At 40.8% G+C, this 12488-nt stretch overlaps 1 protein-coding gene across 4 annotated transcripts in view; it reads left to right on the plus strand.

Annotated features, from left to right (window-relative positions):
* Positions 1-12488, plus strand: part of RIN2 (Ras and Rab interactor 2) — a 72137-nt gene that overhangs the window by 28355 nt on the left and 31294 nt on the right. For 3 of the 4 annotated variants that reach the window (XM_026846477.1, XM_026846479.1, XM_026846475.1), the window contains one exon: positions 8833-8927. The exons of the other annotated variant lie outside the window; for it this stretch is intronic. In XM_026846477.1, the coding sequence (XP_026702278.1) occupies positions 8833-8927 (95 nt within the window). The remainder of the gene's footprint in view (positions 1-8832; positions 8928-12488) is intronic. 4 annotated transcript variants of the gene reach the window in all.

A 12488-nucleotide genomic window follows, 5' to 3' on the forward strand; every position in this document is an offset into this window, starting at 1 on the left:
AGCATGCTGGCACAACTGAGTTTCTCAGGGCACTTAAATCCTTATAAAGACTATCTTACCATTATCAGCAACATTTATGAGAAAATTCATTGACAAATATCAGAGTGAAATTCCAAGTTTACTTTTCTTTCTAGTTCTTAAATAGTTCCCATTGCTGTAGCATCTAACCATCTCTTATTTTTTTCACGTACACTTTTTTTTGACTGTTAGTATACCAGGAAAACAGTATTGTCCCTGTCTTGCAAAGACCAAAGGTCTGTAGTTTTATAGGTTAAATTCTCCAGAGTGTTTATACCTTGATGATGGCTCAGAGCCAGCAAGTAATAAAAATGAAGCAAAGATGGAGTTAAGCTTGGGTAATTCTGGGACTGAATAGTTTGCCAGCAGTTACAGAGGGAGTCTGTAGTAAAGCAGGGAACTGAATATATGTCTCTGACAAACATCCTTTTTCCTGAACCATCCTCATGCTCATCAAAATGTTTTGATCTTTATTGAACTGGCTTCAGAGGTTTGGCACCACTAAAGCTCTTCTGTCCCAAAATCAAACTTCAGGTAAAACTTCATTGCTTAGGGATGAGACACTGTATAATGTTAGTGGTCTCGAGAATTCATAGCTCACTGTGCAAAAAAAGCAGAAACTGTAGCCATGTATCAAAACATTTGATTGTATTCAGACATTTGGACAAGTCCCGAAATAGCATTCCCATTTTGGCTCATCTCTGGCACTTCGCCACCCTGTCACACAGGGTACTCTTTGAGGGTTGCTACGCTCTGCTTATCAAAACAGGAAGGGAAAGATGTGATGCCAGAGAGGATGCAGGTCTCCAAAAAGAATTAAAAATGAGATGCTGACAGGAAGGGGGGTTGGTAAGTGCGTGCTGAGGCTCATTTGTTGAGCCTGATACTGATCCTTGCTGTCTTCAGCCTGTGCTCCTTTGCCAGATTAGAAGCACTGATTTTACCTTTTCCTCTTTAGCTGTCATAAATCTCAGGGCTTGGAAACATTCTGCAGTGGTCACCTTGGCTGACTTGTTCAATATGCTCTCAAGAAGATGGCAGTTTTGTTAAATCTCTGTACAAGCTTATTTAAATCTCAACACACAAAACAGGAACTCAGTTGCCATGCAATGATGGATGAGTGATTTTTTTCTAAAAATGTCCTGACACAGACATTAAGTCAAAGCCACCTGTCTTCCTCTTGGGACCAGGAAACCTTTCATGAATTGAATAAGAAGACCTGGTAGCTGTGTTGGACTTCTGAGGGAGGCACAAGTCTGTGTGTGGTCCTGTGCATGTGCTTTCCCTGATGCACAGCAGTGATACTTGTATAGATAGAGCAGCTTCAGAAAGGTGACTGTAGTTCCTTGGGAGTGTGTTGCTCCTAGTGAACACACTTGCTCTGATTTTTGCTGCTTATATGATATCCTGAAAGATGTAAAACACAAAAATAGAATAAATGTGTTCTGGTGAGAGATTGCTGCAGAGCTGAGATGAGTTATGTTTGTGGTCTGTATGCAGGAATTATATTGTCACCCATGCCAGCTTCTAAAAGCTGAGATTAGTGTTGTTGAACTAAGAATCAGTTGACAATAAGCATAGTGTGATACATTATGAAAGGAAACTTTGTGGTTTGATGTTTGCATTTCATTATTTCAGTTCATGGATTTTAGGAATGTAAACAGTTAGTACATGGGTATTTGTGGCAATCTAATGTTTAGAATGGATTTGGTTAGGGAATGCTGTACTGGCCTGCTGCGTGAATTCATGCTGTCATAATTATTATTTGGGTTTACAGGGGTTGTATTGTAGGTTTTTTAATTTACAGAACAGTGCTTTATTAGAAATAAATATTAGATACAAAAATGGCTATTTATCGTGTTATATAAGGTTTCCTTTTAACAGTCCTAAATAAACTGCAGCGGTGGTCTTCAGATTACTTCTGAAGTCTTGGGGTTCATGTAGATTGCTTTACACTAACAGGGGCCTCTGATAAATATATCTGTCCACTTCCATTGTATTTTCCTTTGGAAACTGCCACTTATGGTCTTGATTTCACATCTGTTGAAACCAATGGGTGAGTTTTCCCATTATTTCCAGCAAAATATAAATCATATTCCTTGCAAATAGAGAAATATGTTTGAAGAATTCAAATACTCTGAGCCTTCTGCTAAGAAGGCAGCCTTCTGTTGCTGCTTGTTTTTTCAGGGTTAGATCATTAGATCTCACATGCGAGAGTAGTACTTGCCCAGGATCCTTCCTGCATTTTGTAGAAACGTACTATTATTAACAGCTCATCTTGTATAGCGCTAATCATGCAAGCATTGCATACACTGTATAATGACCAGAAGTTTCACTGATACTAAATTCTTCAGAAATTATGTCATAAAATCATGAGTACACCTTATGTTATTTGATAGAAAATTATTTGTCAGGCGCTGTTGTGACCATATGTGTCAGTTAATTGCAAGAATACCCAAATGATGCAACTCCAAGACTTTTTTTTTTTGTAAATCAGGAAAAGAGTAACTTGGGTTTTCTACATGAAAAAGAATTTAAGGAAAATTAGTTGCTGTTTGCAGAAAATATTGGCAGATTATTTTAAAGAGGGTTTTATTCTTAAAGATAAGAATAGTTATAGTTCAGGTGCGGTACCTGCTGGTAGCTGAAGAGCAACAGTTTGATTGCAGAGTATGTTCTGCTCTGGGGAACTTTATAGGTCAGATTCGGGTTTGATGCTAAGCACTTAACCTGTTTTCCTTGTCCAGGATATACAGATTTTTCATAGACTAAGGAAATACTGCCTTGTGTTATGGATGATATGTAGTATACTCAAGAAATATGGCCTGTAGAAGAGAATGTGAGCCTAAAACTGCTTGAAATGTGCTATTTTGTTTAAATTCTCTTCAGAAAAATTAAGAATAATATTGGTAAACACAAAAATCCATCTCAGGAAAGACCATTCCTGACAAGTTGTCTTCAAGGCAGATGTACAAATTTAAAGTGCTTATAAGTTAAAACCCATTTTAAAATATTTGTTTTCAAGAACTTTAATCTTCTATAAGCAAGTACCTTTCCTAAACAAAGATGTAAAACACAGTTGTTTGAGAAGCCAAATAAAAATAACTACAAATAACTTCCCAATGTAAATTGGATATTGGAAAGCATCAGAAAACTTGCTGCCATGGTTAGATTTTAAGTATAAGTAAAAACAGAGCTAATCAAGGAACTCTAGTGTAGGAAGGTTATACAGTATTTAAATTCCATTGCATTGTAGATCTGTTCCATCTTCTGGGGTCGGACTGAATTATGAAATGATAGTGTCAAGTATGGGGTCTCAGCTTGAATTTTTGAGCATGTTACTGTGCTGTTAGTACACATTGAATTCTTTGCAGTAGTGCCCAGAGATTTTGTTTTCTGGGAGGGAGTTGGGTTTTCATGAGAATTTTTTTTTTTTCCAACTCTGCTTGAAGGCAGTTAACACAGTTAAGTCTGTTAACAGCCAGATAGCAGCGCACAGCAAGGCAGGTGTTGAGGCAGTGGCTGATAGATACTTCTGTGGAGAGCACCTTGTATTGTATATTTTTCAGGGAAAGATGCTGGAAAACTCTTCTGTTGTGCAAACTGGCCTGTGAGCCACTTACTCTCTATAGATATGTCGGACAACAGGGCACGCTCACTATTAGGATTATTCTTTATGGCTCCAACTGGCTTTGTGGGTGCAGAGACTGAGGTGATGTTGCCCATGAAGAGGAGATACTTGAGAGCTGATTCATCTTGTGTCTAGCAGAGGGTTCATGGGGAACAGGAGCTTAGCTTTCCTGCAGTTGCCAGTATAGGAAGTTTTGTAAGGAAAGAAGACTAGACTGTGGTGCTGGCAGTTTATGATTCAAAAGCAGCTGCTAATGTAACAGAGGGTTGCTCCACTTTGCTTACCGTTTCCCCTTTCTGTCTTTGAAGCAGAAGCACAGGCTTCCCATGCTGCTTCTCATGATACCTGGTGCCTCCATACCTCCAACCAGCTGCCAAAATCTGCCCCTTGCCAGCCTTACAGCTTCTACAAGTTGTTACGCACAAATCTGCTTCCCGTGCCCAGCCAGCAGACTGCCACATGCCACTGTTCCCGAGGCATCTCAGCTCCCTTCCCTCTCCTTGAGTGCAAGTCCAGGGAAAATAAACAGAGTTGGGTGGAGCATTGGCTCGCCCTCCCCTTACTCTTGATCGGCTTCTCTGTATGGATGATTGATTTCTTTGAAGAAACCAGGGCATTGCCAAGCAGTCTGTCTCCTGCTCAGCTTGAATCTTAAGCAAACAGCTGACATTTGAAGGAAGACTGAGACCCATCTGTGGCCAGGCAGAGCTGACATAATCCCTTTCAGCAGCTTGCCATAAACACTTGAAAATTAATAGATGGTCAATTCCAGCTTGATTATTCTGAGATTGACTGTCTTTAAGATGCTTGTGTGATTTGCCTTAGGTTTTACCATGCTCCATGCAATGGAAGGAGCTGGGAGTGGGAGTAGGGGTGATTCCTCTGGTTTCAGCTTTCCATGGACCCTTTGTGATGCCCCCATGCAGCAGGGATCAGACAGGATGACCAGCGCATGTAGCTCTGGAGTAGTTACATTGCTAATTCAATGCAAAGGCTACTTTGCTGACCTTATTCATTATTGTGTATGGCAGAGCTCTTACCTACAGTAGATTGGCTTCATTAACAGATTAAATCCTTGAATAGCATTTAATAGTATGTTGAGCTTCAGGTAATGATTTCCATCACGAGTTCATATTTTAAAAGATCAAATACAGTTGCAGATCGTTGTGAATCAGTTGCCATCTGTAATAAGACTCCAGGCGCTGACTCATGTGTGCTGGGAGGTGACTAGTGGTGCCTTTCTTCTGAGATGGCTCCAGGCAAACTGTGACAGGAAGCCCTAATATATCTACAGCTGGCTAAATTGCTCACATTCAAAGCTATTTGGTGCTTGAAAAAAGTTCACACTCTCACAGTAAATAGGCAGTATCTTCAGGGAATGCTGTGATTTAAAATGAAAACTGATCCTTGCTTCATCCTTAGCTAAAAAATTAACTTTTCCAGTTACTGCAGGATGAAGCACATAAGGCGGTTCCGTTCCTGACTTGGCTGCATTCATGACTCTACAGACAATGTTAGAGCCTTTGTGGCTATCTGGTGGGAAAAGAGAAAAGGCTGTAATCTTGGTCAGTTCAAATAATAATTCAACTCTGTTGTGTTCAGGTGTTACTTTGGAAAGGTTTTAACAGTGTCAGGGAGTTGCTCAAGCAAGAGAGGGCTGCATGCTACCTTACTGCAGCTGTTGGGAGGTTAAGAGGTGCGAAAGTACTAGAAACTTCACAGTAGACAGAGAATGAATTCCACTTCACTCATTCGGCTGCCAGAGAGACTGGGAAGATTTCATCTAAGAAACCAATTAGTTTGGAGACTAATATGGAAGGTGGAAACCTGGTGCCCAGTATGGCTGGGAAGAGAAGGATATTGCCTTAATTTAAGTCTGTCTACTTAATTGAAAAATTCCATTTCCTGGCACTGATGTCAATTAAAATTTGCAAGTCTTGCATTTGCATACTTGAAAAAGGGGCTAAGTTGAAACATGTCACTCCTGAATGGAGAGTAGAAAATATAGGGCAGGGAAAGTTGTGAGACGTATGCCAAGATATGTAGGTGAAGGTATGAAGGATAAGGGAGTAAGGAAAAAAGTGAACAGAAAACTGTACTGAGCAATTATGAACTGTTTTAAGGAACTGAAATGAAAAGCTTCAGCAGAACCAGAAGGCATGAGGCTATAAAAGTTATAGGGACCTTGTAAGACTTGCATTTTAGTGTGTATCTTATTTAGCAGTAACAACTTGTATGGTTGTGTTTGAATACATCATTGCACTTAGTAATGAATGAAGACTAGGGAAATTTAGCAGGTACTTAAAACTGAATGGTTTTTGCTTTTGTTTTGACATTGGAACTTCTTGTCTTTCGTAGGCCTAATAGAGCTGCTCCTTCCACTTATGTTTAGTTATGGCCTGGAAGAGAAATACAATTTTTCTGTCTTTTTACACTTGTAGTCAGCTCCTCTCTTTGAAATTCATTGACTGTTAAACTGAATTAGTGGGTGGATCTCGATCTCTCTCTCTCTTTCTCCTTCCACATCCCTCTCCTTTACAGGTACAGAAGGACTACTGTGCAGAAAGATTGCTGTTAAAAAAATTCGCTAAGTACATCAGCTGTAGTTTGGGTTTGTAGCCATAGACTTTCCATAGATCAGTTGCGTACTTTTTCTTAAAAACCGGAACAGGAATCCATGTGATTAAAAAATTTATTTAAATTTCATTCTTTTAATGGTTGACTTGAAATCTTGGCATGGTTTGTCATAATTTCAGGTATTATTTTAAAAAGAAAAATAATTAACTGTCCTGGGAGTTATTTCATAGACTGTCACATGCACACTCCCATTCTGAATACAGTGCATGATAGGCGTATTCAGCATTTTATTCCCTATGGAGGTTGGTAGTTATTTTTTTCATTAGTAAGAGTCAGCCCAAAGGCATGTTTCCTACTACTGAATAGATGGCTGAAAGACCTGAGTGCTCTGAATTCCAGAGGTGTCCTGGTCAGATTGCAGAGTTTTGGGTGGTTGATCCAGTTTTTGGCTAGTTTTGGGTGCCTAAACTGGGGCATAGGTTCTCTGTTCCAAGGTCAGCACAAACAGCCCAAACCCCTGGGCTGTTTACTGGGGTGGATGAGGAACAGGGCATGATTTCACATTGGGGCTGACAGGATCTAGTGACTTGCTGAAAGGGGCAGACATACTCTCAGCCTGGTGCTGTCCTCTGTTTCCTGGTGTTGGCTCTGGAGCTTGTCTGACCCTCTCAGAGATTAGGTTCAGGTTGTTAAGTCAGCAGAAAACTAACCAAAATACAAAGTGAATAAGTCTTCCAACCTTTTAGCAAGTTGAACCAGCTAATAGGGCTAAATGAACAGCCAAGCCAGCCCATGGGAAGAAGTGGAATGTCTCTGTTCAGGGGCAGCACACCATACCAAGAAACTCCCTCTCCATCAGAAAATTCCAACTGTATGGCATTTCAGAAGATTACAAGAATAAATGTATTAAGGATAATGATGCTAAGGCAGTAGAGGCTTTGAAAGAGAAAAAGAACAATGCAGTGTGATCTGCAGGATTCAGTCAGCCGTGTACTGGCTTGAGCCTGGTACTGCACTCTGAGCACCCAGGTCAAAACTTCCCCCCTCTAAGGCGATGCCACTGCCCATAACCACTGTCAGATGTGCATGATGACACAATGGCTTCCTAGTAAGGCTCATCCAACAGTGGTGGCTTGTGTATTTTTCACCATGTAAAGCCAGTGTGGGGCTTGGACTCATCCCTTATGCAAAAGGAGGAATGAATTTATCTGTACCTATCAGGGCACAGCCCTCTTTTTTGGAGGTGCAAGGCTGCTCTGTTGGGATGATGAGAGTTCCTCCTGCTGCTCCTTCTCATGGTCAGGAAGGCATTGCTCACGTCTCACCACAGTGACTCAGGGGGTGTTTGAGAGTCAGCAGGTGGAAGATCTTTGTAAACTGTAATGCCAATAGTACAGTACGGCTGGGAGCTCTGACCTTGACAGAAAAAAGACTACGGTATGGATGTAGTGTATGGTAATTCACTCTCACTTAAAGTATACTTAATGGAGTTGGCCCATTTTAAGCAGAGACTGAAACTTCTTCGGAATTGATCAGAATAGTGCTGCACAGCAAAGGAGGGTGTGAATTTCTGAGGTAGAGGAAAACTTCCAATAAAACATCAGAAAATTTTGCCTGCAATTCTTTGCAAACACTGATGGTACTGAGCACTAACTAACACTAGTGGGACTCAGGATCATGTCTTGTGGATGACTATGAAGACTATTCCAATTTGGAGTGGAAAGCTGTTTTTATTTCATCTGCCAGGGTTTTTGTTTGTTTGTTCTGAGGTGCAGAGGTGGTGGTAGAGGAGATAGCATCACTGCAAACCTTTTCATTAGGTTTCACCACGGGCAGGAGAGAGGAAACAGTGACAGAGTTTATATACTGTCATGGTGTGGTGCGTCAAGTAAACTTGATGCAGTTGCTGCAAAGAATGTCTGAGACAGGATGCCTTGCAGACTTCATAGTTGATTTCTGCTAACAGAACGTTTCACAGACATCTGGCTAGCAAATGCAGTATTTCTCTGGATATAGCCCTAGTGCTAATCTTACCCAGTTTAACATAAGTTCTTGCCCTCCTGTCCGAAATTAGGAATGTGTTCCACCTGAGCCGAAGTGTTACAAGGCAGCTCACTTAATTGAGTTCTGTTCGAGTGCAGTCCAAGACCTACTGTGAGAAGCAGCCACCCATTTCCTTCTTGCTTTATTACTTTTCATCCACTACGATACAGTAATGCTGGCTTAATGTCCCTTCTGAAGTAACTTATGCAGACGGAACTCTTCTAATTATATTTTTTCATTTTATTTGGCAAAGTAAATGCTACAAATGATCAAATAATTTAATTCTTTTAAGCTGCTGTGTAATATGTTGAAGCTGCAGATTTAACGTAAACAAACTAGCCAAGCTGGAAGGTTTTATGCAGGCACAAAACAGGAATTATTCTTCCTCCAAGAACGATTATATGTGGCCCCAACCCTAACTTTTTCCTTTGCAAGGGGAAGTTCAAATAGGATGTGATTTTAAAAAAAAAAAGTTTGTAATCTCTGGTGACTAAACTTGCCCTGGCTTCTTTTCCACGCCTCTTCCACTCACTTGACGTCATACTATTTTTGTCCCTTTCTAGCTCATTGACACAATTGCCTCAGAAATCGGAGAACTGAAACAGGAGATGGTACAGACAGATCTCACGGTGGAAGATGAATCTGCTGATTTGCGAAGGTGATTAAAATATTTATTTTCATAGTCTGCATGGACGTATCTATGACAGGAATGTTTTCACTGTTGTCTCTTCTTGGGTGGCTTATGTCCGAGCACTTTTTCATCCTAGCAACATAGGGGGTGTAGATAACCTTGCTCTTGATTCAAGGAGTTTGCCTTTGTGCGGGAAGAGTGCCCAGAGATTCAGCTGGTTTGTGTATTTGCTTCAATATCTTCTAAAAGCAGCTGAACTTCACTTCTAATAACTTGTTACAAACCTTGGATACTGATGAATGTGTAAAGCAGGAAACTACTAGTGTTATTCCCATTGTTTATGGCAATGGACTTTGCTTTCACACTGTAAAGACTAAAAATGTCCACTGCTTCCAGTGGCTCTGTGAAGATTCAACATACAATAACGTGATTTAGGTTAAGAGGTAAAATATTGACTGTTATGAGCTGATGGTTATGTGGGTTATGTGTTTAAGTTCATTTGTATGTGAGTACCTTGCACATTAAAAAAAAATAAAAAAAATGATAGGGGCATTTCCTTAACCTTAAAATTATTTGAGATGCATATTACAGTGCAGATAAAAGATCTGGCTTTTTAAAATAAATCATGCCACGTAGGTGTGAATTGTGGAAATTTGTAATGTTAGATTTGTACCTTTTAAGGGGGCATAGTGGGACCCCAGCATTTTGGCTTTGCTATGGCTGTTTGGTAACGTCTGTTAAATTGACATCTGGAGGATATTCAATATTTTAATCATTGTGTCAACAGGAGAACACATTTTTTACTTAATGTCGAAATATTTGTTGCAAGGGGAAGGCAACCCATGCATTCATTCTGCTTTGTCTGACTGCACAGTCTGGGCCAGCTCTGGAGCTGATGGGCTTTGTTCTTCAAGGCATCGAGTTAATGAAGTAGATAATAATTTGTTATTTAGAATTACATCCATGTTTTTTAGCTTTTGTTTCTTTCTATGAATACTTTTGAAATGTGCTAAAACTTACTACAATATATATTTAAATTATTTCAATAGCAGATTGAGCAGCACCTTTGTTCCGTTATATTTTGGACTTGTCTCCCTGGTTTACACCTGTGGCCCAAGTAATACTGAGAATGATTCAAATAACTGGACCTACAACTTTGACTTGTATGCATGTAAAAGGCAAAAAAAGAGGCTTCTAAAAATGTGTTTTAAGTGGGCTGCTCACACCATCTTATTTCAATATTCCACGGTGTCTGATACCTGGACTTTTTCCTAGCACAAACACATACCTCAGTAATGCAAATGAGTAGAGTTGTCAGAAAAGGGCACAAGTGGGATAAATTTCTGACCTGCACTGTAGTGGTGACCTGTGAAATGGTAACTGGAGAGCTTCTGCATGCTATGGCTGCCTAGGTCCATGTAGGATGGGGGGGCATGCGTCACATGGCTGGTGGCATCCAGATGGTCTTTTAGGAGGCGTTCAGCCTCCCTTGAGGGCCCTAGGACCCCTGTGTCTGTTGTCTTTGTGAACAATCATGAGGGGAGAAAGCTTGCTGCTGTCTGTCCCTCTGTAGGGAAGGCTGTAAAGCCCCAGTCTTCCTGAAGCATTTGGTGCCTGTGCAACGATTCGGGGATGCTTTGCTAGTGGTGGCAGCTGCTGCAGCTTATTTCCTTCCTGCTCTGTTACCATGACAGAAACATGGGCAGAACTTCGCTCTCTCCCTTGTGTTTTATACTGGACAGACCTCTGGCCTGTTTCTTCTACATTTTTTCCACAGCAGTTGAGTCCTCTTCTATGTCTTGCATGGTGAATTGCTTCTGTTGGTGTTGACAAGTAGGCAAGTTATCTAACAACCTTTTCCCTAGCAGCTTTGTCCTGTCCCTTCAGCTATATAGAGAATAAAGTGACAGTCCATCTGCTGAGGAATGGACGTAATGCTCAGCAGAGGCTTTCCACCCTCTCTCAGCTGATGCTCAGTATGGCTGTGTAGGCTAGGCTGGTCCAATTAAGGCCTGCTAGATTGCAGGATTTAGAGAAATCCAGGCACTTCTGCAGTGGGGAGTTAAAATGGGTTAAATGTGGGAAGCCTTTGGTGGGACTGGAGCAAGGTTCACACTCATCTGCAGTTTTAGACAGATTCACTTTACCTGTCTGTTGCTGTTCTCTTTGCCCTTATGACTGGGAAAGAAACAAGAGGAATATTCCTTGCTGCTGAGTAACAGTGGAGTGGGAGAACAATGAATCTGGACAGAGAGCTGTGTTTTGCAAACCATGTCAAAGAATCGACAGCAAGGCTTGTTAAGTTGCATCACTGGGGAGATTCTGAGCATCCTACTGCCATAAGCAAAGATCAGACTTTTCTCACTCCTCCTGGGTAACATGCTCCTGGTGTGCAAGTACCCTAAAAACAGAGGCTAATCCAGGCAAAAAAAATGAGTGAGGAAATGCAGACACACTCAAGCACAAGTTGGAGTCCCTATCGTTATAGTATCAAACCTGGTCTCTTACTGTGACTCTCCTTCTGCCTAGTGAGTTTATCTGGGATGGTAGACTAAACCCAGGGCTGCTCTTTCATTTGGGCTGATAACCAGACTCTCCATAGTGTGAGAGCAGACTGAATCCCTTAAATGCTGATGGTCATCTAGGTCCTTCCTACAACTCCTCTCATGCCCTCAGAAGGGTGGGTAAGTTCTTCCACAGAGGAGATTGTGTGTGTAAATCCTGCAGCAACTGGTTTAGTTTAACATAGCGAGCCCATGGAACGGTATTAGTCATCCGATAGGATGTGCACACAAGATGATGCGTTTTCAAGTGTGTCTGTAATCCCAAAGAGAGAAAAGTCCATTCCTCAGGCCAGTGTTTGTCAGTATAGGAGACTGGGGAGATTAGCAGAAGTTTCAGAGAGCAGATCAGCTCATTGTCCCAAGTTTCACAAAAAAATCGAGAAATATTAAAAGTTTAAGTTTTACAAGGTTAGAGCAAGAGGCATAGGTAGGATTTGACAGACAAAAGAGAATTGCTGTAGTGAGCAGGAGGGCAGGAGCATTTGCTTCATAGGTACATGATTAAGGTGTATTTTATAGCCCTGTAGGTATGAGGGAGAGGATCATCCTGGCTAGTCTTCAACCTGTTATTTGTCCTTTTTACTGTGAGCTAAATCTAATCAGGATGCAGCACAGCATTGTTTTTCTTGGCAGTTATCTCTGTTTACTTCCCACATGCTTATGGGTTTTCTCCAATCTAAGGAAACTTTCATGAATCATGTATTTTCTTTAATTCATTGTGAGTTGAGTTGAAACTCCTCTCCTACTGTAGATAAACCAGTGTAGTACCCCTGCATTAAAGTAGAGCATGTGTGGATGCTGATTCATGTTTCAATTTTGAGTTTAACGTGACCTAGTCAGATTGTCTTTTATAGGGAGTCACTGTAAAAACAAACACCACCACCTCCAAACAAAAACCCAACCCAAACAAAAACCTCCAAAAGTAAAACCAGGAGAGAAATTTAAATTTGTTGCATAATATGCAGCATATTTTGCTAGTGCTTAGGTTACAGCAACTTCTTATTCTGTACACTTAAACTGATCA

The sequence above is a fragment of the Athene cunicularia genome (assembly GCF_003259725.1).
Source record: "Athene cunicularia isolate RWA chromosome 3 unlocalized genomic scaffold, athCun1 chr3_part1, whole genome shotgun sequence".
NCBI lineage: Eukaryota > Metazoa > Chordata > Aves > Strigiformes > Strigidae > Athene > Athene cunicularia.